The sequence below is a fragment of the Odontesthes bonariensis genome, chromosome 7, assembly GCF_027942865.1.
Source record: "Odontesthes bonariensis isolate fOdoBon6 chromosome 7, fOdoBon6.hap1, whole genome shotgun sequence".
In the NCBI taxonomy this organism is placed as follows: Eukaryota; Metazoa; Chordata; class Actinopteri; order Atheriniformes; family Atherinopsidae; genus Odontesthes; species Odontesthes bonariensis.
In genome coordinates this window covers 16,737,047-16,762,400 of record NC_134512.1, presented here as the reverse complement: position 1 = coordinate 16,762,400, position 25,354 = coordinate 16,737,047, and the positions used below count along the sequence as shown (strand labels likewise).

Genomic DNA, 25,354 nt, shown 5'->3' with positions numbered 1-25,354 from the left:
ATTTCTGTGCTGAAAATGTGGATTTACCCAAGATACACTTGGGTGGTTTGAACATCAAATTACATGAGAATTACCACAATCAACCCTTTGTGTGTTAGCTGCACAAGAGAGTGTTTGGTTCTAAATCGTTTGTCTCTGGTATGGACAAATGGGAAAAATGGAAGGCTAAAAGTGCTTTTACAGTTAACTCAGTTTGCCTGGATTTACAGACTTTTCAGCTTGATTTGAATCAAAATTCCAAGCGCCAAACCACAGTCAAAACCGCCTTAGGCTTAAATAGTAGAACTCCAGTATAGCTGCTCAACCCAAACTATGTAAATCTGGGATTAGCATTGTTCGTTAGATGTTTTTTTTTTCCCCCAGTGACAGTAGTATGTATTGCAGACGTCTTCAGGAGTTCGTTCACAAAATTATGAAAATGTTTCCGTCTTCCTCGTTTTTATTCAACATTCCCCCTTTCCTGTTTCATTGAGGTTTGGTCCTGTTCCCCTCTTTATAATTTTAGTCACAGATGTTACACAAACAATGGAAATATAACTGTAAGACATGCTCATCCTCACAAAGACTTGTAAACAGGCAACATGGAAACTTGCATATACCCAAATAAACTACACAGACACATTCTTGTTTTAGTTTAATCCCTCCAGAGTGCATCACTCTGGGTTTTTCTATATTTCAGACATAGCTGAGTTGATGAGCTGTTTTGACAACATGTCAGAATCTCACAGGCTAATAACAGAAGATTAGAAGACGCCCAGGTCAACACACTCATGAGCACTTGCAGTGACATAAATACACACACATCCCTTTAAACATACAGTCACACTTATGTCTGCTTATCGTTCTTCAGGCAGGTTTTATAGTATTCATTTAGAAGTTGACTTAAATGTCACGGAAGGTCACGCTGCAAATTGTAACCGCATTGCTCCGTGACCTGCCATTGAACAATGACCAGGACTACCTACAATAAGAGGTCCATCTGCAGGGACTCAAGTGAAGAAAAAAAGAGTTTACTCTGTTAGTGAAAGCTTCTTCCTCCCTGTGAGGGAGGAGGGAAGGGAGTTGTACAGTAGGAATGGGTTATGAGAGAGCTCAAATGGAAAAAAGAAGAAATGGTGCAGTGGAAGGGTAGACTATTATGTGTTTTCTGCTTGAAATGCAAGTCACACACACGCACGCACGCGCACGCGCCCGCGCCCGCACACGCGCCCGCACACACGCACGCATGCACGCACACGCACACGCGCACACACACACACACACACACACACACACACACACACACACACACACACACACACACACACACACAAGCACAGTGTCATGCATCATAACTTCAGAAGACATTGCATTAACCAGTACTTCCCTACCTTAATTTAAACATGACATTTCTTTTAGTTTGTTTTATGTTGTCATCTTAAAAACTAAAAATGGGGACTTAATATTAAAATGGGGACACATCTCCATGATGTGAGTGTGTCAACAGATTAAGGAACCCACAACATGAGAAATACCTGGACCATGCTCAAGAACACTCACACGTGGAATAAACTAAGAAACACATACACACAAATGAATGTGAGGGTGGAATGATGCCTGCTAAGTAAATGCCTCCGAGGCACTGGAGTGCATGGCTAAACATAAAATAATTCCTTTCTACTTAATTTAGAAGCAACAGACAGACTAGCCAAGTAGAGAAGCATAAAAGAGTAGCTGGATTAGATTCACTGGCAGGAGATCAAAAAGCAAAGCAAAGTTAAGGTCTCGTAAACAGCAGTGCCCTCAGAAAAGACAAAAAAACAACGGCCAAGGCAACAAAGGGCAACAAGTCTGAGCAAACAAAGGATAATCATGTGTGTGTGATGAAGGACAAGTGGCAGAGTAGATATGTTAACAATGGCTCCCTAAGGAAGGAGGAGGAGAAGAAGAGGGCTGAGGTCAGCACACACTGAGCTTTCCCCAAAAAGGAGGGTGTGGGGTGATGGTGGTGGTGGTGGGTATTTGAGCACCTCTGGATGCATATTAAGATGGAGAAAAAAAGAGGAGAAGGAAGGGAAGAGATGGAAGAGAGCACAGGTGTGCAGGAAAATGCAATATAAAACATTAGAAATAGAGAAGACCAGAGGATGAAAAGACAGAGAGACTGTTGCAGAGATTAGGGATTTAAGGACTGATGGCAGGAGGCTTTTGTGCATTCACAGAGGAGTAAGGGAGAAAGAGGTTTTATGCTAAACTATGCAAATTAACCATCTATGTGACAAGAGCTACAAGAGCTGTAGAAACACACAAGAACACTCTGACTGAACTTGATTCAACCAAATGAGAAGGCACACTTGCATGCAGTCACATAAACATGGGAACTTGAGAACTAACATGCCACTGGAATCAACCTTTGCACACTTGCTCATGAAACTTTAGCAAGGAAAAATGACCCATTTACAAAAAAAAGCTACCTGGAGAGATGATGAAAGATGTTGATATATGAATTCCTTTTTTTATTTTTTCTATGCATATCATATATATATTTTTTTACCTGTATAGAGACACTGCTAAAGGACCCTCCAATGACTCCTGCAATGGCAAGTGGGCTGTCATCCTGTAGAGCGTAAGATCCGTCTGGACAGATGAACTCTGTGTCGTCCACCTTGGTGAGGGAGGCTCTTACAAACTCCAAAGCCTTGGAGACACACATAGATATTTCATGTCACATGAAGTGTGCCATACCGTGTACCATATGGTCTATCATTTCTATCAATTCTTTATCAGCCTTTGAATTGTGTCACATAAATAAACGCAGACTGTTTTTTTTTCCCATAATGGATAGTTTTTGTCTTTTGTGAAGGGACTATAAACATCCATCACTGTACACCAGGGGCTTTTAATGCTTTCAGTACAGAGTCCAAATTGCAAATTAACTCCTCTGAGACCAAAGCAGATTATAACACATTTCTATTATGTTGACAAAACAAGTATTGAATCAGAACCATTTGAAGGCGCTAAATGTGAAGAATTCAGGGTTTATTCAACCAGTTAAAATGCTCGTTACATAGCATCCTTAGAGGCATCAGCCCTGAATAGCTCAGTAATAAGATGCATTTTTTTTATTTTGAAAAGAATAATCCCTGAGGGCAAAGTGCTGTTTTAGTGAGGCTCATTTTCCTCACTGAAGATGGCTTCAGTTTCTCTTTCTCATCAAAAACTTGCTTCTATCGTTAGAGGTAAAATCCTTTACCCATTTTTGATATAATGCAATATTATTTCTGACACCACAAATAATTTAGCTGGGAAACTTTTTAAATTCAAAATGTGGCAAAAGCTCGAGTACCCCAACAGCACAAGATAATCATTAACCTGACAAACCTTTGTCTCACTGATTGCAGAGGGATCGGTGTCACCCGAAACACATGTTGCATACTATTCATCAAACATGTGCCAAAGTTTTAGATTAGTTTCCTATAATCTCGAAAAAAAAAAAGAAAAATGTATTATAACTGTAAAAACTGTAAATTCATTTAAAATAAAAAAAAAAAAAAAATACATTGTAGCTACAGAGGCAATAATCAGGTAAAAGTCTACATCAGTCGTGTAATTACTCATTACTTTTAATCAGAGGCAATCTTGAGGAAGTGATATTTGGTAATGGTACAGTAATATGTTGGTACCATAAGGGTTAATTGAAATGATTGGAGAGGGAATTATACTGCAGTCTGTAGTAATGCCTGTACTGTCAGATACAAATAGAATATAAAGAGTGAACATGTTTAGCACATGTAAATCATCTCTGTATTCCGCATGAAATTTTGAACTGATCACTTCTAACTGGGCCAAAAGGCTCACTGTTACGTTCTTGAATGTGAATGAAGAAGATGGATTGTGCTGAGTGAGTATGAACTTTTTTTTCTCTCTCACTGAACCTGTGTATATTGTGAGGGGTTGCAGATTACTTGGGTCTGGCCTCCACAAGGAATTCCTTTAAATACTGATATTTTGGCTTTGTTCATTGAACTATTTCTGTGTGTTTCTGGTGTGACCTCAGATTGATCACAAAGTCATTTGTGAACCATCACCTGCAGAGGTCAACCATTGCTCTACTCCACTTTAAAGTCCCAGTTTCCCCAAATGTAAGTGTATAGTAGAAAACAAAAATTACATTTACAATAACATTTACGATTACTATACACATACAGTAATTTCTTTGTGTTTGTTTTTCAGTTTTAGTGTAATATTACCGTGAGATGTAATGCAGAACAAGTAGTTGAACACTGTATCTATGATTTATGTTTATTATGCAGAATTTAGATTTTGTAAGGTAGGCACATAGATAGGCTGTATTTAAAACAATAGGTTGTAATTATATATGTTAGCAACAAACAAACGGATTGGGCTTCCTTCCCAGATACGTATTGCTAATAATAGGCAGTTACCTGTTTTTTTTTTGTGATTACATTACTTGATTATCACATCTTTGTTATTATCTCCTTATTACTATGTTATTATGCTGCCATAATTCAATGTGATTCCTGGCTATACAAATCTAACACCCGACACACATATATGGGAAAAGAATATTGTTTAGTTGGCAGGGAGGATAAACTTTAGATAAGAAATAACATTCAGAATCATCTCCTGTTGAGAAACAAGCTGAGTCTATGCAGACTGATTATGCTCACCCACCTGCTCCAATGCATACGTATCTCTGGAGCAGGTGTCCAGGATGTGGACCCCAAGGGAGACCCCTGGCAGTAAAGTGTTGTCCATGTTGATTCTGTCTATGGCAAACAGCATGGCCTCAAGCCGCTGGATTCCTCTATCTTCATTCACACGGCCACACTCCTCCATTCCAGCTCCTTTCTCATGCACAGGGAAAAGGCCGCCGAGTACCAGGTCACCCTCGATGCGGATCTCTCGACGTAATTGAGGTGGGTCTGAGAGCAAGGTGCCTTGACACATCATAACCAAGACTAGAGAAGGAATACGGGACACCATGTTGGGCTAAGGGAGGGCTGGAATTGTCACAATGTGAGGAGAGACTCAACAGAGAGTGAGACAGAGGAGAGTGAGGGGCTGAGGGTAAAGGTTAGGGGTGAGGGGCTAAGAGGGAGGTGTACAGAGCGCAGAGGGGTTGAGTCAAGCAGTGGCCGTGGAGGCTTGGTTCTATTTGTGGCCCATGAAACAGTCAGGGACAGCTGAACTGGACCACACATGGAGGGACAAACCATCTGGGCATCAGTGCTCCTTGAAGAGAAAAAAAGAGGACAAAGAGTGGAGATATGTAACTTAGTCCAAGTGTCATTGGAGATATCTTAAAGCTCAGGGGCTTCACTCTGAAATACTTTTGTAAGTGTTAGCACTATAAAGTATAAAGGCTGCAAAGCAGACCTTTAGTGTAGATGGGGACATTTTTAACAAGGGCTCAGAGTCATTTCTGCTTCACAGCAAAAGCCAAGCCATGACTAAAAGGGATATAGAATTGTTTTGAGACTGTACCCTTCTATTCTTCCAACCTCCTCCCTCCTTACATCGCGCAGTAAACTTGCTGTATGTATGTATGTGCGTGCACGCCCCTGGTTATATCAGGATAAGCCAGCTTAGATGGCTGGTTGATACATGAGCACGGCCTTCTCATGCCACAGATCAGAGAAGCTTGTTTAATCTAATCTCTCTTCCAACATTTCTTTGCATGAGTCTATACCCCTAAGTATATGTGTGTGTGTGTGTGTGTGTGTGTGTGTGTGTGTGTGTGTTATCAGATTTATTGCTCCCGCTCTCCCCTGTATAATTATAGTGTGAAGACAGAATGGATTCAGACGCTATCTGACAACAATGAAGCGAACAACAGCTGATGCTACTGATCTCTTATGACTCAATTAAAGCTGTCTTTCGGCTGTTTTGTTCACCAACATTGCACCTCCACTTTTGTTAGAGACAGCCAAAATGATGAAATGATATGACGTATGTGAGCTTAATTCCAAAGACGCATTCCACAAATTTTACAATTTACCTAGCACAGACAGTATTATTCAGGATGTTATAAAATGCCCTCTGATACAAGTTTTGTCTCATAGAGATGGTGTTTTAGTGGGAATTATGCATTACAAACTGAGGGGTGGAGCTGTTGGCATTTATGCATTCATAGAAACAAAATATAAAAGTAAAAACAGAGAATTGCACTTTGAGGGATATCTGAAATCAGTTGACATCATGGTGTAAACACACAATGTGTGTCTTGATTATTAATAATTAACAATTAGATTGGGTGACTTTGTTTTTTTTTTCTGCCACCATTGTGATCAAAGTCAAAAGGCAATAAGCCAAGTATGATGTGGGAAGCACATCAACAACAACTCTAATCTACACAATCCTGAAGCAATTTGCAAACAAGTCCAGTGGATTGCTGGAGTATAAAAATAGAAGCTTTTGGCTGCACTGAGCAAAGTTATGCTAAAATATATAACGGGTGCAGAATTACATGAAAAGAACATCTGTCCAACTGTTAAGCACAGTGCTGGATTGATTATATTTTGGCTGTGTGCTGCAGCCACTAGACAGGGAATGTTTCAGTGGTTAAAGGAAGCTGCAAACATGGATGCAAATGTGTCCCAATCGCTGATGTCAGTTGGTAGATTCACAACTGTTGCCTATGACAAAATGTTGTCACAATTATAAAAAAACAATTTTGGATTGAGAATAGCTATAGTTATGTTGGTGAGACGTGAAAAACTTCTGCCAATCATCTGTGTGTTCCACTGTCATCTATGTGAGGCTACTGGTTTTGAAGCAGAATGGATTGAACTACTGGGAATTACAGTAGGCCAGGCCTCAAATGATTATCATGAGTTTGGTAAACTCACGGTAAACATCAGCGTGCTGATATCTTATTTGTGACTCAAAGATCAGATCACCCAGATCCTTATCCAGATAATATGCTGATACAATATACTTGTGTTATTTGGTGGAAACTGACTGTTAAAATGATCACAGTGCAATATTACAATGCTAAAATTCTTGTATAAAAACTGTACATTTAGTCTTCAAGCAGTACTTGGTGTCAGTTCCTTATGTACCAGTGGTAGCATGTAAAAGCTGTAAACATCTTACGGGAGTTGGGAGCACGTGTGAAGAACCAGAACTGCTTGGTTTCAGTTACGAAAAGTTTGAGGACAGGTCTTAGGGACAATGTTTCATAATGGGAATCCAGTGTATCAAAAAAGGATCAAAAGATATACACTTTCCCTGTGTATGTTTGATGCTGCGATGCCAGGGGTCCAGACACAGAGACAGTACGCCTTTGTAATGCTGCCCATGTGAGACAAGGCTGTATTTAGCCAACAGTCACTATGTCTTTCTCTCTGTGTTTGTTTTTCCTATTTTACAAATGCATGAACAATTAAAAAAATATGTTTCTCTAATATGGAGTTTCGAGATTGAAACTATTATGGTAATGAAAATTTTCTTATAGCAATACGTATATTTTTTTTCTAGGAAATACCATCCCTCTCTGTTCCTCAGGATGGATAAGACAGAAGCTGGAAATAGTGATGAGGCTTCCTGTTGATCACTTGTTTGTATTTATGTTTTGGTGTGTGTGTGTTTGTTTGTGACAAGACGAGAGGATATGCCTCCCCTCTTTGGTGGGCAGGTAGGAGGATGAAAGCTTCTCTTGGATGTATACAGCTCAGATTTTTCTGCAGGCAGCTGCCATACCTTTACCACACTGCTCTGTAATATGACACACAAACAGCCAAACACACACACACATATCCAGACAAACACTCACCCACACATAAACACACATGCACATACACACAGCCTGTGCTTCTCTGAGGGGTTGACCTAAAAGCAGACTATTTCTATGTTTTGGCTCCCCTTTCTCTCAACCAACAGAGATCTGAGTGTGTTCAGGAAACACATAGAAGATACACAGAATTTGGACAATGGATGAGCTGGTACATCATTTGAATAAATAAAAAAGAATAAATAAATAGATAACAAACAGAAAATGAATACATAAATAAATGAAATATGATGTATCAACTTCTCAGTTAAGCTAAAGTTGTCTTCTTTCAAAATTAGACAAGAATCTACCTGATATGGATATTTAATTTAACTTTTTTTTATTTTATTCAGAGGATAACACTGATGGCATCATTGAAAGACTTTTATACATTCTTGAAGCAATCATGCTTGCTAGATGTGTGTGTCTGTGCACTGGTGGAAAAAAAACACAGAATGAGTATTCTACAGGGAAATGTTTAGTTCTTGGAAATACTCTCCAAACAAACTGATTATTAGAGGCCACTTTGAGACAAACACAAAGGAATTTTGTAATGAGCTCATTGAGGACAATATTGCAGAAAGGCTGCAGACATAGCTGCGTGTTTGTTTTGGGTATGTGAACTTGTTATGTTGATTTTGAAATACAAAATTGTATATTTATATGGCTAAACTATTAAAAAAAAGCTTTTTTTTTCAAGGTCACTGTAATTGGTAGCTCAATTGGAAGTCAATGTCCCAAAAATGTGCCAAATAATATCTCCCAGTAATTTTACTCTGCTCCCAGGGTGTCGACTGAAATGAAATGTTTGCTTCATTATAACTTCTTGGAAAGTGACCAAAACCAGCTTCCTGTCTCGAGATTAACTGTGAAAGCAAAGCACATACTGTGATTAAGATAATAGAAGACTCTTGCATTTAAAGGTTCTATTAACCAGACATTATTTAATAATCAAATATTATCTCACCTGAAAAAAAGACTAAGGGGTTTGTAACAATGGTTATGAATACCCTGTCATCTGCACTGGATTGTGCCCTTCTATTTATTGCAAACATTTGCAAAAAGCAAATATATTCTGTATTTGCTGTATTTGGGCCACTTACAAACTAATTACCACGCTATCCATAAATTAATTTTCTATACCCACTCAATCTAATTCAGGATCACTAGGGGCATGTGCCAATCCCAGCTACCATCGGGCAAGAGGTGAGGTACATCCTGGACAGGTTGCGAGTCCATCACAGGGAAACACGGAGAAAAAACGAGACACACAACCATGCACGCTCACACTCACTACAAGGGTCAATTTTAGAGTAACCAATTAACCTGAAATGTATGTTTTTTTTTAACCTTAACAAGCCAGAACCCAGAGGAGGTGGGGGCATTTCTGGATCTTCCTTATGTAGGCAATATATAATTATTTTCCTTAGAATGGTAGATTTATTTAGCTTTTCTTGATGCAGCACTAGACTGTGCTTACTGACAGTAGTTTACAGCAGTACTACTGAGTCCATGCATTTATTTTCAGAATAGAATCGTGTCTTTATTAAGTTCCACTTGAGGGCTTGAGGATCATCGTCATGCAATATTTATTTATAGCCTTGTCTCCTAAATATTTCCTGATTCTCTGAATATTTTAATGCTACATAACAAAATCCCCATAACTGTGAAGCACTACATAAAGAAATATCATTCCTGAATTGATTATGTATTTGTGTAGGAGTCCTTCCCAAAGTTGTAAACCGCAACACATCTTTACTTTTGCCTGATGTGTCCTTGGCATTACTTCTCCAGTCATTTTATCTACCACGTCCATTGCAGCACATAACACTCTTGGTAAAAGGTTTCATTCATTTTTTTTTCCTGTGAATTCTATAATGAAAACTGGACAAATATTTTCATGACATCAATATACACAATATACAATGAGCAAATGTCTCACCTGAAAAAAGAAGGATAGGAGAAGATGGCAACTGACACATGACAACATCACCAAAAACGCCTGCTGGGGAAATGGAAGACACACATTAGCAAACAACTGCAAGAGAGAGACTTAACTGTAGATCACAAAAAAGAAGGGTGCAGGGAGTTGACTACTGATCCTTCTCTTTGGTAGCTATTATGCAAAGTAACATCTGACCGAAAAACCCTGTTTCACCCCTGACCCTGCCAAGTAGGTGAGTAGGCTACACATAACTACATTCTTTTCTTGCTTCTCTCACTAGTTTATTTCAAGTCATCCTCTCTACATCCCCTTTTTTCTTCCCTCCTCTCCCTCTTCCAACCTGTCTTTACTGGATCTCCCATTTATTTTCACCTCCCTTACACCCTCCTCAGCTCTCACTCTCCCCCTAACAGGCAGGGCTGCTGTGGATGACACGTATCCAGCTGAGAGCAGCCATGCAGGGTCGATGGTCCGCGGCACACTGAGAGGAGAGATAGCCTCACAACCCATCCCTGTGTGTCTATCTTGTTTTCTACTGTGTGTTCATGTGAGCGTGTGCTTGTTTGTCTGTCTATTGTGACCCTCACAGAACTCACCGCTGCACCAGTGACCTGAATCTCACAGTATGAGAAGACACTGTTTGTGCAAATGTGTGCTTTTTAGAGCAAGAGAAATGAGGGGGTGGGTTATCAGGAGCTTTGTTATTACACACCAATAAATTTAGACTTTGTATAGACTCTTACAAGTTAATCAATAAATTCCTTGATGTATCTTTTCAAATGATTTCTTTCCATTTTTATCTTCATCACTTAATCTTAAATAAGGACAGTGATACTCATTACTTTTGACTAGATTTGGGGTACATTCATTGAAAAAGACAGCGTATCTTTTGTCCTCGATAAAATGTGTGTGCAGTCTAGTACTTTTACTTTAACCCTCACAAAGCAATTACACGAGTGTTTATACAGTGTATGTGTTTAAATACGGTGTCCCAGACTTCTGACGGTCTAACGGGTGCAATGGGCTGTGACCATTAATTATTTACAAAGTAGACTTTAGGCAGGATAGACTGATAATCCATAAATAGGGCAGAAAAATCTTCCAAAACACAACAACACAACAGCCAGCAGAGATGATGCACATCATTCTTTTTTTGGTAGCACATCAGTGCACATTGTAAAGAAAAACAAAAACAAACAAACAAACAAAAAAACATGCTCTACCCCTTCACAAATAATCATGAAAAATAAATCACGATGCAGTTTTACTGGGATTCTGACAAACTGCTACTGGATGCTGACTGATAGTGTGTGTTGAGTGTTAGCACTGGTCTTACTTGGGTTAAACCCTTTCATCAACATATACAAATCAAAATCAATGATCAAATACTCTGAGCTCAGACTTTTCTGTATTGATGAATCAGTCTGCTCCGGGACCTGCATTAAGTCCAAAGGGTTAAAGCAGCATTATGTTAAAAAACATTAATATTTCCTTTGCAAAACCAGTTTCACATTGTGAAATTTCACAGTCCACGTGCTACTAAAGAAAAAGAAGTAAGAGGTGCATTTACAAAAAAAAAAAAAAAAGTACAGAAAAATGGATTAACCCACACAAGAAGTAGTGCTCTTCAGGGGCGCAAAGGCTAAACTGGCCTCTCATGTGCAGTGGGTCCTCCAAAAGGATGCTCCACCAAAAGAGCTTTTACAGAGCGCCGCAAAAGGTTTAGAGTAGAAAGCTTGGCACTGTAAGAGCAATTAATATACAATAAAACAACTTTAAATTGATAGGAAACTTTTGTGTATGTGCTATCTGTAGCCCCCTTTAACTGTTTTTATTGCACGTGCCACTCTGTTTGAAAGATACAAGCCTTTTCTCGAAAAATGAGCTGTGATAAATTCACATCAGTCATCTGTTTATACCCTTAAATACAATTCATAATTTATCTGCTTCACATAAGCATTTTCGGATCTGAGCTGACGTCCTTGTCAAGTCTATTGTTTAACAAGCCGCAAAGTTCACACACAGAGGAAGGAGGGGTGGTTGGATGGAGCAGCTAAATGCTGTGCTTTTAATCGTTTGAGAGACATGAAATCAAAAACAACATACTGTATGTTCCAACAATGGCATGACAACTCGTTACTTAAAGACTTTTCTCACTTCCTAGTTGAGCTAAGAGAAAAACGTTTCTTTGGTCCAATCAGTAAACAAACGTGGTTGCAGCTAATGCGCATTATTTTTACAATCAGCTGTCATCTTCGTGTACGTTGTTTTACAATTTGCCAGAACAACATGTCAAGGTAGTCTCAACAAACTGCTGGGCACACGGTCATTTATAGAGAGCCTCTTTCACCCTCTAATGACAACATTTACATTATGTGTGCTGCACATTGTCTAAATACTCTTAGATTAACAGTGTCTAAAGTCTCATTGCCACAAAGGTTTGTGTTCATATGTGAATTCATCAACGTGATTTGTAAATGTCGTTGTCCTGTAAATGAATACTTTAACATCAAAAGCATTTTTTCCCGTTCAAAAGTGTTTATTTTTTCCCACAATGATTATTTTTTCTTCCACATAATTAATTGACAAATCAGGGCAAAGCAGAGTCCCTCTCATTCATTCAAAGCCACCCCACAACAAATGGAGAGGAGCTCATTGATAAAACTGTCTGAACTTGCAGACTTTACTGTATATTCTTCGGTGCGAATGAGTAGAGTTAAGCAACGATGGCATGATGAGGCAGTGTTCTTTGCGCCATCATAGCACAATGTCTGTCTTTGTTTTCTCCTCAGTGTGTACTCCCTAAGTTTTGATCCTCCACAACTCATTTGACATGATATGATTAAAAATGGCTGCTCAGCCTAAAAACAGACCAGAACAGGGAAATGTGTGAAAGCATTCATCAGATCGGCATTTCATCATTGTAAAAGGGAGTGAGCTTGTCAGATGGAGAATTACCCTTCTGTGGATGGCATCTATCAACCTAACTGTCATGTAATGACCCTGGGAGACATCATGGCGCATCAGTCAACCTTGCTACAAGCACACGTCTTGTGTATCCTATTTAATTCATGTTCACACACCCACCAGTCTGCTGTCACTGTGGTTGATAAACAAGGCGTACTGAACATTGAGTGCTGACTACAGTCCATCTAAAGCAGTTTGAAGAATATATGTAATTGGCGTGGATGGGCACAAAAGCCTCTCAGAAATAATGATGTTGGTTGGTTTTGGTTGAATCAGGTTAGGTAGTGATGTGTAAAAAACAATTACTGCAGCCATTCTTGATTAATTATAATAACTCAATTATTGTACTAACTTTCTGATTTGCTTTCCCACCTCGGCCCTGGATTCCATTCCCTCATAACTGTGAGAGGCATGTTGGACCTTGCAGTGCAATAGATTCAGCCTGTTGTATTTAAACATGAAATGTTTAATTTGTTTAAACTGGTAAAAAAAAATTGTTTGCCATTATCCTTATATGAAAATTTGTCCTTCTTTGTGACAGTATTTAGAATTGTGTGCAGGCTGTAAATCAGTTTCTGTCCTCTTCATTAAGTATGACATTTTTCCATATGTATCATTCATTAAGTTATAGCAGCAAAACTATACCAATAACCAGGATACAGGTTTGAATTAAGACTTTTATAAGTATGTACAGAATCATTTATTGTGTCAGTTGTTCGGAGATGAAGCACTATGTTATGATGAAACGTTCATGTGGAAGCTACAGATTTTGAGAAAATGCCAGTGTTACTATTTCTGGCATCAGGCCAGAGAGCAATCAGGAAAGCTCTTTCTGAGACAAAATTGGACTCAGATCAACAAAAGCAAAATAAGTTACATTTAGACTATGACCATTTAGGGAATCCCAGGGACAACTCACTGCAATATATATGGTAAGTCCATCCATCCATCCATTTTCTATACTCGCTTAATCTGTCGGTCGGGTCGCGGGGGGGCTGGGCCTATCCCAGCGGTCATCGGGCGAGAGATGGGGTACACCCTGGACAAGTTGCCAGTCCATCACAGGGCCTCACAGAGACAAACAATACAAACAACCACACACACACTCACACTCACTCCAATTAACCTAACATGCATGTTTTTGGACGGTGGGACGGTGGGAGGAAGCCGGAGTACCCAGAGAGCTGAACCTGGAACCCTCTCGCTGTGAGGCGACAGTAAGGTAAGTCAGTTTTTGAATTAGAATTACCCATGAATATCCTCATGAACAGAGTAATACTTCTCTGCATAACATGCTTTGGGATAATATCCTAGCACAGGTAAATAGTTGCCTTGTCAATCAGTAAACTGTTAAATCTGACTAAATTAAGAAAATACATCTTAATTCTTGACAAAACTGTCCTCATCTACAAAACAAATGTTTATTGTTTTTGCATTGGAAAACATTAGATAATCAAAATTTATGATAGGATAATTGACTTATTGGTTTCCTTGATAAATCCCAAGGCATAGACTTAGATTTGAAATTGTAGGAGTAGGGCATTCCAAACATAATTGTCATTTTTTATCCTCAGAATGACTCTTCATTAAGTTTACTTTATGCACTAGATTTATAGCTTTGAATAGAACCTAACTGAGCTTAAGAAGATATGTTCAAGATGGTTGGAGACAATGGGTTACTATGTCATGAATAGGACCCTGACCTGACTTTTTGAACACGGGGTGTCTCTTAAGGAGAACTTCCAGTCTCTGCAGTCACAGTCTCCAATAGGGAAAGTCTGTGTGCAGTGATGGAAGTGATGAATGGTCCAGACAGCAGAACTGCTCGCTGCCGCAAAGCAGGCTGGTGAAGGATTAATGGCAATTTGGGAAAAAAAAATAGAGGAATAGATAAATACAATTTTAATAAAGCATAAAAGCGCATTGCTGTTAACAATCCTCTTGCAAAACCTTAGGCTTTTTACTTTTTGTTGGTTCTTTCTGTCAACACTGCCCATGTTTAACTTACTGCTAAGTAAGTAGGTTTCCACCCGGACGACTGAGATGCTTAAACTATTTTAAAAAAATCTGCAAATTGAAATTGGAATTTTTGCATGGCTACTACTATTATGCAATTGTCAAAGGTGGGTTTATAGAGACAATTGGCAGAAGGTGCCGATACTCAAGCAAGCACTCAAAAAGAAGATAGCACAATAAGACAATATAATCAAAAGATGCAGTAAAAATCAAGTATAAAAAATTCAAAACTTCTCCAAGAATGATGTGATCTTGGTAGAGCTGTAGATAAAACCTGATGTGCTTTCAAACGTTATGTGATCCATGTACTTTGCCCTTTATTGTTTAGTTTCCCTCTTTTCTCAAGCTTAAAGCTATGGTAGGTAATCCTAGAGAGCTAGCAAGAGAGCTAGCAAGATTCGAAAGTGTCCCCTCCTCTAAGCTCCACCCCCCCCTCCCCATTCCGTCAGTGCGTCATCCAAAGCCGGTAGAACCGCATGCGCACACGGAGCAGGGAGCCGACAGAGGGGGGCGTAGGCAGAAAGCAGAGGCATCTGATTGGTTTTTGTAGGCGCTCCAATCCGAGATCAGCGGGACGCTGATCTCGGATTGGTCAGCTTTTTCTCAGTCCTGCAGCTGCCACAGAGGTCTGATTATTTTCGTCCCTTTTTCTAAATACATCTTGTATAGATTTCTCTCAGGACAGACGGACCATTTCACCCAGTATTACAAAATGTGTTTCTGAACAGGATTACCAACCATGCCTTTAACAACTTTTTCTCAGCAATTTAAAATGTTTCAAGTTTTTTCACAATTGTTTTAGTTTGTTTTGCAAATTGAAAACATACCGAAAAGGAGACGGGCAAACGCAGATCCCCATTATGACTAAGAATGCAGACTAATCATCATATGTTGCTCAGTTATCATAATTGTGTCATAAGCCATAATATAACTGATAATAAAATCCCATTCATTGCCAAGCCTTACAACAACATTTAAAAATTGTTTTTATCATTTTGCAAAATGCTGTATGTACCATACTACACTGATTATTTCTCAGTGACATTCACATGCAGTGAGCAAGAAAAAAGCTGAGTGGCCCAATGGAGAGGGTTCCACCTATTCATTAGGAGTGAATATCAAGGGTGCCTACTGTAGTGCCTGTAATTTGATCATAACCTGAGACCGAGATAGTTCACTTTTAAGGAAGACACTCTGTGGCAGTAATATTTGCATGGTCAGAAAATGCATGGGATTTATTTTGAAATAGAACACATATAGTGCAGAGTTAAGATTTGCCTTTCTTTCAAACGTGAATGTAAAATACTGGAAGGTTTTATTTGATTTCTGGGATTATTGTGTGTAATAGGCCATTTAACCAGCAAGCCAGTCTATTCATGCAGCAGTCTTTTAGTATCTAAATTGGAATAGATCAAATAATTAAACATGTGACACTGCCAACCTCTGACATTGTTGAGATAAAGATGTAGACACTCAGAGTAGTGGTATTTTAATCTTCTTCTCACACAACCACCCATTAAGGCTCCTTTGCTACAGACTATCACCCTACTAAGTACTACAGAAAACATAAAAATTCCCTTACGTATACAGTGGATTTGTAGAGCTATTTCATATTGCTGAACAGTGACCCCGTGTTATTATCCCACAGTGCAGACAATGTGTGAGGGGTAAGAAATCCACACTCTTTAATTTCAAGGACTTGACTTTAACGTTGTATTGATGGTAACCACTGCATGACCAGTAAGCCACCTTTCACTATCCATCCCACACACTCACACACTTACACGCACACACATTTTTCATGCTCAAGATCATCATTTATTAAAGAGTCTGATCTCTCTCTGAGACACACCATCACAGCTGTACATCCCACTGCCCTTTCACTGCCTCATCCCCCGAGTGTACGTATGCGTGTGTGAATGTCTGTGCATGTAGTGAACAGGGGGGTGTAGTGCTTACACAGTGTGTGTGTGCATACAGGTATGTGTGTGTGCATACTGGTATATGTGTGTGCAGCTTTGTGTATGTTGTGACTGTAGTTAATGATGAGAGGTGAGCAGTGGGAAGCAGCAGTGATTTTCAGACACCTCCCTGTTTCCTCACTGATGCAGAACAGTGTACAGAACAGAACAGAACATGTGGAGTGCAGCAACACAATTTTGAACAAAAACTTGAAAAACAAACAACTTCAGGAGGCTTTCAAACTATAAAAAAACTAACTTTAACACACATAAACTATGACGTCCCCATTCTTAAACTTATGTCATCATTTATAAATCATTAGTTGTTCATTTCACAATCAATGTGAAATAAGAGATGATCAGGACATTTTTGCTAATGAAACGGTGGTGAAAAATGAACAAACAAAAGAAACTAATATTACCTGTAACTACTGAACTGTGGTGTAAGTGCTCTAACTATCTCACTGAGGCCAAATCAATGCAACAGAGGCTAAATTATCTTAATTATTTTGTCAATTTAAAAGAGTCAAAACAAATTCTTGCAAATCTCACTGAGTTAAAAGAAACCATTTCAAAACAGGCTGGTAGGTAGATGAACCCGTTAATCTGCTAGGAAATAAAACTTTATGTTTGGGGCTAAACTTTGTAAATGTAGGAAGAATGAGCATAAACCACCTGACAGATTGGGCCACAAAGAAGCAGAGTAATATTTGGAACAATAGAACAATCTTAATTTTTCTGAGATGTTTCTCGATAGCAGAGCTAAAGGTATCACACCCCTTCTCGAGAGTAAAAAAAGTTTTTGTGGTTACTTTCTTGTTTGGACAAATGTTTTTTGGTTAGACAGCCTAACAATTCTTTAGGAGGGCACATAATTAGCCATACTCACAGTCACACCTATTACAAGAAATTTAAAGTAATACGTTAACCTAATGTGTTGGAAATGTGGAAGGGAACTGAAACACCTGGATGACACCTACAGTTGCATGAAGAAAACATACAAGCTTCACAATGACAGCATATTTCATTGATTCATTTGTTTATCATATTTGGTTCAGTTGCTCACATGAGACTGGATTGGAGTCACCTATCTTTGTTAGTGTGTTAGACTCCTTTTGACTGAGATGTTTTCATCCCCATGTCTTCAGTGTTGATGAACAAATGAAAGCACCAAGAATAAAAAAACAGGTATGAATTAGAAGAAAGTCACGATTGTTACTTTAATGGAACAGTTGCAAACATACAGTTTAATGTGCCGGGCACTTAATTCATACTTTGTGTATTAAAGACAAAGCTCTTTAAAAATGTATTCAGCACCACGGACAGCAACATAAAAAGCTCTTAATTCTGTCCTGAGAATCACCTGTAGAGCTTCAAATATATTTCTAGTTGCACTTAACCTTTGAAATTGATTGTCAGGAATGATGTGTACAAAAGCACAGCCATAAGAGCTCTTGAATTTTTCTGCCTTTCCTTTGTCCCGATCGTTGTGACGTGTTTTACCGAACATTTGTCCCTGAGAATGCTCCCACAAGGCATTTAAAATACTGAATGGATTTCTTTTATTATGCACAACTTGTAATTTTTTCTACACAAATAATACAAAGCTGTTAATCAATAATTTGATGCACACACTGGATTTGTGACAGGTACAAATACCCTTTGTACTTCTCTTGCATCCATGAAGTTTGTGCTTTATTTACATCATATCCGACTTCTCAGGTCAACATGTGTAAACAGCTGTTTTACCATCACTTTATCTTAAAATCTAAAATATTTTCAAATCGAACAAAAAGCCATGTTAATATTTGATGTTTCTGTTAAAAACATTTGTCCCTTGTGGAACACAATATGAGTTAAACTGGAATTTATAGCAGCAACATTTGATACAGGTTGCATTGTCCAAAGAACGTCAAAAGCCACTCAGCTGACTGTGCAGCAGCAAAGTTTTGATGCAATCTGATGGTTTCCTTATCTAGACAACTTTTTTTTAAATTGACTTTGTATGAATTTTGTATTATTTGGAATTTAATGAATCTTATTTGATTGGATCATGCTTGTATTACAGAGAATCGGATTGTATCTTTGAAGTGCCTTAAAATAACATGTGTTTTGATTTGGTGCTAGATGAATAAAAGTGGAGTGAATCGAATCGAATTGTGCAGTAGGCTTGGTATTTACTGTACGCACAAACATTTTCATAAATATATTGTTTAAACATAAAGTACTGTATAGACACTTCAGTCTCAAAAATTATGCACAGTTCTGTCAAGTTTTATACAGGCATTTTTTCAGAGTGATGGAGTCTCAAAAAGAGATCATGCTGTGGGGGCCACATTAGAAATTTCCTTGGATATCTTAACGTTTAAGTTTTTCTTGTTTTTTTTTCAAACCCAACAGAGTGATTGAAATTCAAAAATACATTTGATAGATTTGGAGAGCCACCATTAAGGGTTAGTCCAAGGAGAAACAGCTCGCATAAGTTGTGCATGGGACAAACTCTGTCAGTTGTAGTGGTCTTGCTTATCAAAGAGGAAATTTATATTAGAAAATAAAATTAGACTGCTGGGATAGGCTCCAGCCCGCCCGCGACCCGATCGACGGATTCAGCGGTATAGATAATGGATGGATGGAAAATAAAATTAACTGTTCATTGTTTAAAATAAAAACAACCACTAACAACATTCCTGTGTTGTTTCTAAAATCAAATCAAATCAAATCAAAGTCTGTGTTACAACCTACCTTCCATGCACTGTATTAGAGCTGCTTATGGTTTTATTCTGCACTGCATGCAGTCCAGTGAGAGAAGCTCTGTCAAAGCTACAAGGCCACTTTTGCACACGTTAACACACACTAACACATGCACACACACGCACATTGATCCACAGTCACAGGCTCATGTGAGCACATTTACCAACACAAAAATGCTGAAACTCAAGGCCACATTCGTTCACCAACAGTAATTTTCCACTGATTCACACACAGATACTGGCTGTCCTACCACACATTCAGACACACAAACACGTATACACACAAGTATGTAAGCATGTTTTTTAAGGTTTGACAAGACCACCAAATGCCCACCAACGCTTGCAGCCCTCTCCTGCACCATGTGTGACCCTCCACTGCAGACCAGCACACAGTGACATACTTACTGATACACAAAATGTACATATTGTCATATGTAACAAATGTATGTTCAATGAGGCAACAAACGGTTGAAAATGCACATGCAATCTGCACATCACACAAACATGTTTAAAGTCAGAGGCATACCAGTGAAATATACAGGTATTTAAACAACATTTATGGAAATAATTACATGCTTTTTCTATTTTACTAACTAACAAAAAAAGTGTTTCGTACACAACATACTGACCCCACCTTTGATTAAGGTTTAAAAACACTTCTTTTATTCCCAAGACTACTTTTGGATATGGTATTATTACTGTCAATATTTGCATTGCTCCCAAGGGACCAAGCCCTTCAAACATCTCCCTGTACAGGTGCTGTCAATTCCTCCATAGTAAATGTAAAAGAGCACATAGAGAAAATAGTTCAATTAAAATCTCCTTTCTCCTAATTTAGTAACTTATATTCGGATTGATGTTGCAATTAGAATTCCAATTGTATGTAACGACCCTCAAGGAAAATAGTTCCATGGTTTTGTAGAATTTTGTGCTATCCCAGTTGTTGTAGTTCTCACAGCAAATGTGCGTGAATAGAACAGGAATACATCTCTGCTGCACATCACTGCAGTATAATTTGAAGCTTTTCATTTAGGAAAAGAGAGATACTGAGCACTAACAAACAAAGTTATTCAATGGCTGACCAACACATCACTGTATAGCTACTTCATCATGGCTTGAGATTGGGTGGGAATCTGACATATTAACACAATAGGAAGTGTGCATAAAATGTGCAGAAATGGGACAATCTTGAAAATTATATTACACCAAAAATGTAGGTATGACTGAACGTATATTTTGAGAGAAAAACGTAAAATTGCCGGAAAGGTAAGGCCACTCTAAGCTAACTTGAATGTTATAAAGACACATCTATTGCAAGAATATTGTCATGAGTTTTGCTGTTTTTTAGAATAAAATGTATTATTTTCAGTATTATCAGATAAAACCACCGGGAGGAATTACACGTGGGTTACGTGTTGGAAGTAAGATGCATGTTTATCAAGTTCTGTTACATCTCTAACCTTGTCTGTGAAAAAAGAAAACCTTTTTCGGATCAATGATGAACGAGTGTTTTAAGTCAGTACAGTATTTATAGCATCTGATTTGGACAAACACTTTGCCTGCTGTACCTACAGTGCAAGTCCACGCACCTCTCCTCTGGCGCAAGGTGTGTGGGGGGATTGTTTAGAGAAAGCTGTAGAGTAAGACCACTGATAAACAGTGCAGAAATCTGGTTCTCTGATCCACCTGTACGCCTGTTTACACAGACGCACTACCCACCCCTTTCCCCCTGTAGGACGCCTAAAGCCCGGGGACATGCCTCAGTGCGGTTTATATGAATCCATATAACTTGTCGGCGCAGCGTAAAATACCCAACTGCAGATACTCTTTGTCTCACCTTCTATATATCTTTTATCGTTCATCTCTTGCATAGATGAGCTTCCAGGGCTTTCTTTCTCTATAATAATCCGCCATATGCACCTGATTAAAAAAAACACATAAGAACTGCGTATGTGCAGTACAACCGGGTGTTTAAATCCTGCGCAAAGTTCAAAGCAATTGCACTGGCTGACGCGCACTTGAACGCTCCTGGACTGTCAATTTTTCACTGCACCCTGTCGCCCTAATCTGTAATCTAGCACAACTGCCCATCAGTAATAAATGTATTAGACCTACCTTCGTGACTTCGGTCCTTCAAATGTTGCGCACAAATCTCAAGCTGCTGAAGTTTGACTTAGTCTACTCCTGATCCCTCGGAGGAGTCGCACTGAGGGAGAGGATGGACGCCAGTGCTCAGCGCGCCAGCTCCGCTGGTTGCATGTGTGTGAGTGTGAGCGCGCGTGCACAGGAGAGGGAACGAGAGAGGGAGAGAGAGAGATTGGGAGGGAAACAACAGACGTGGAGAGCTGTAGCCCCTTGCCAAAGGATGCTTCAGTCTCCTAGCAACAACAATCGATCTGGCAAGAAGACATTTTTATTGGATAAAAAGAAAACTTAGCCATTCACCTCCCTTAGCACTTGTTTACCACTCAGAACAACAACTCCAGCTTTTGTGAGTGAAGACAGAGACTGAGGTAGTGAGAAAGAAAAGAGTCGAGAGATAGATGCTCCCGCAGGTGAATGTTTTACATGCGTGTGTGAGGTGCAGAAGGACGTCCACAATCACTGTGTCCTAACCTTGCAACAAAAATCAAATCAAATCATATCGAGAGGAGAAATTCACATCCTGTTTTTTCTTCGTCCAAGCTCCATTAATGTTTTAGGACAATATTAGACTCTTTTAGGTCAGTGGCAAAGAAAAACTGGGAGAACCGCACTAAAACCGTTGCCCACTTCATCTTGTTCAGACATTTGTGAAAAATTTGGTGATACAACTAGAAGTCCACATCCAAAGCCGTTGTTGTGCAGCACCCAAAGACTGCATTGTGTTTGTGTGTGTTTTTATTTTTCACAAGTTAGATGTGTTCCTATTTTTCTAACATGATAGCAGCAAAATGGGACTCAATGATCTGTGTGTGACTGTAAGTAAAGGTAAGTGTAATTGTGTGTGCATGTACACACACATCTGTGCACCTGTACTTGTTTGTAAGATTATGCACATGGATTCATTAGAATGCAAGTATGCAAGTGTGCAGCTCCTATTGAACAGAAAATCCTCTTCACGCATGATTGAGTCACAGAGAGTCCTCTCTCTCTACTCAACACAAATACACACGACAGTGCACGCACATACACTCACACACAGAAGCTCTCAGACTTAAAGCCTGATTTCTGTATTGTAAAGTTAGTCATGTGTATAGAGACACATCGTCTGAGGGCTTGCTTTGAGCAGTTTTTTGATTGCAGCTAAAGGCCACGGCATGTTGTTTTGTCTGTTTCATATGCAGATGTCTTATGACAAGGAGTCCCTTACTGGCTGGGATGCTTTCCATGTAAGAGGTGCATAATGCTATATAGCATAAGGAAACTGAAGTAAAGAGATGGACAACTTTACAGAAGAATTAAGGGAAAGAGCATCCACTTCACACCTCTCTGACACACACCCACATGCATGGGAATGAGGAGGAAAACTCACAAACACATACACTAGTGCTCAGTGTCAATCACAGCTTTCTCGGACTTCATCCCTTATCCCTGCCGTTTCAGCTCGGAGATGCTGGCTACTCTTATAAAGGCCTCATTGTCTACATGGCATGCATATATGCAAAAAGCCTAGAAAGCCAGCTTTGTCACATAAGGGGTCGCTCAGCGAGTGAGCTTTGTGCCTTTCTCCACAGACAGCACAGCGGAGAGAGAAAGAAACAGAAAGAAGGAAAGAAAGAAAGAGAGAAAGACACAATAATTTGAGAGGAAAAGCGATACAACATATATGATAGATGGCAAATCTTGACGATATGAAACCACCTACACTCATGAGGCCTTGAGTGTTTCTTTATGTGTGTGTGGAGGAATTTAACATTTTGGCTTTGTCATGGTGAACTGTCACAGCTCATGCTGCACGAAGAGGGTCCGCTGGGATTTTGCTTCCTCCTTCTTTGATTCCCCACAGATTGTTTGTGTCCTCGCGTTAATAGAATTAGCCATGCTTCATTTCCCATGGTCTTCTGTCCTGTCTTGGCCTCGTGATGGATGGAGCTTCACACAGAGGAGTGAGTGTGCTTAGAAGTGTGCCGAAAACTGGTCAGACAACGGGTCTGGTTAAAAAAAAACACAACCTCTCATTTAACTTGGTCAGTGTGGTCACTTGTGCTTTGGACAAAAAGTAAATAAACTGAAAATGAGGTTTGATTACTTTTAGGGGGAATTTTCTACTTGACATACAGTATGATGAGGAATGCAGCTCAAAACAAAATTTGTGCCACAGTTTGGTGAAAATAAGAACAAATCTCCAAGAACCCTAATTTGCATTAAACAAAAACTGTAAGTGTTTCTTTTCAATTAGGCTGGACTTTAAGATGGAAGGGTTTTCTGATATTTTTATAGGCTCACTCCAGATTGGAAAGCTGATGTCTCAGGGGAACAGCTTAACCAAGCTCTGAACTTGACTGCTACAGTGGGTAAAGGCTGCTGTGGAAATATTTATGTTTGAGTGTTGCTCAATTTCAGTGTGATGAATCAGATCCATTTCAAGCTGCCAGAACAAAGTAGCAGGATACACATCATGATATATCGTCATGTTTCCATTTAATTATCAAGCAAATTTGAAACCAACTTTTGAAAGGTCTCTTAAAAAGAAAATTTGTATTATACATGTTTCTTTAACTGTTTTGGAGTAAATAAACTTGGCTTAGTACAGTCATCTGAGTGGTGGTACTGATTAACATGATTGTTATAGAAAGTAAAAGGTGTTCTACCTTCTAGCCAGAGAAAAAACCTTGAGAAAGATTAAGCAAATAAAGTCAGTCACCCTGGCCATCCACATGAACAGGTTGTAATTAATCTGTCATGTTCACTAGTATTGCCCATCTTTCTTTTCTGGAAATGGAAACAGCACACATGATCAGCCATATGCATCAAAACTTATTCTCAAAAGATATTTTCTTCCTCTATAATGAGTATAAGCTGAGTAGGTAAAGGTAAAAACTATCTCAAATGAATGCAAAACTTTTTTGGCAAAGTTGTTGAAAACAATTTTTAGAACGCTACTATGTCCTTCAAACTTTTCCAGCGCAACACTTCAAAATGTGCATAAAAACATTACTTGATACACCACTGTTTATTTACGGACTTTATTTTACAAAGCGATGAGCCTCAACTAACAGATGACTTTACAAAAGTAAATATGGGCCATTTTCTGTCTTTGTACAATTTCATTATGTTGCTTTTGCTCTTTAACAGTCTGAGGTTAATATCACCTTAGATCTTCGGTACCACCCTGTACATAAAGTTATGATTTTCACTTTATTGGCAGTCATTAACTTTGTATCTCTCTCCTGTGCTTTTTCTCCTACTGTTCCTCTATGAAAGCATCTCTGGGTCCCGTTTTACCAACACACAATAAACTACTCGTGGATCATTTTCTTTTTTTTTCTTTTTTTTTTAAATGGTAATTTAACACCACATCCCCCACTGAGGCTAAAACATATTTCACAGTTTTAAAGAAGGGTATATGATCCCCACCAGTATTTAATGGGTTCTTCTTTTGCCTGTCCCACACCTCCATCAGGTGTCACAATATTTGGCATGGTAGTTTTCAGGAAATCTTGTTGACAGACAGATATTCTGATAAGCAACACTCAATGCATTGCTCTACCTTAGTTCTCGCCTGGCAGGAGAATGAAGGTTGTTTTAAGTACCCTAATGAGATGAGATTGGCTCACACTGCAAAAGATCCAATGAATACCTGTACTGTATGTGCAATAACAAGTATCTATATTACAATTCTCCTGTAACATATAAGGATGATCCACCTTGGCCATGTAGAAATCACACTGTGAGACATGTTGCTGCCATCAAATTCAAGATGATTTTTCATGCGATTGGTAAAACAGCTCACATTTCA

The 25,354-nt window shown here is 38.9% G+C and overlaps 1 protein-coding gene across 3 annotated transcripts in view; it reads right to left on the bottom strand.

Moving 5' to 3' along the window:
* The window catches only part of grm3 (glutamate receptor, metabotropic 3), a 38,468-nt gene extending 16,786 nt beyond the window's left edge, over positions 1 to 21,682 (bottom strand). Inside the window, exons 1-4 of one of the 3 annotated variants that reach the window (XM_075469730.1) lie at positions 21,529 to 21,682; positions 9,717 to 9,779; positions 4,675 to 5,235; positions 2,534 to 2,677 (exon numbers count right to left, since the gene is read on the bottom strand). In XM_075469730.1, the coding sequence (XP_075325845.1) occupies positions 2,534 to 2,677; positions 4,675 to 4,986 (456 nt within the window). In that variant the 5' untranslated portion in view covers positions 4,987 to 5,235; positions 9,717 to 9,779; positions 21,529 to 21,682. The remainder of the gene's footprint in view (positions 1 to 2,533; positions 2,678 to 4,674; positions 5,236 to 9,716; positions 9,780 to 21,528) is intronic. The other 2 variants (XM_075469731.1, XM_075469732.1) reach the window with 2 other exon arrangements.
* Positions 21,683 to 25,354: the final 3,672 nt, after the last annotated feature.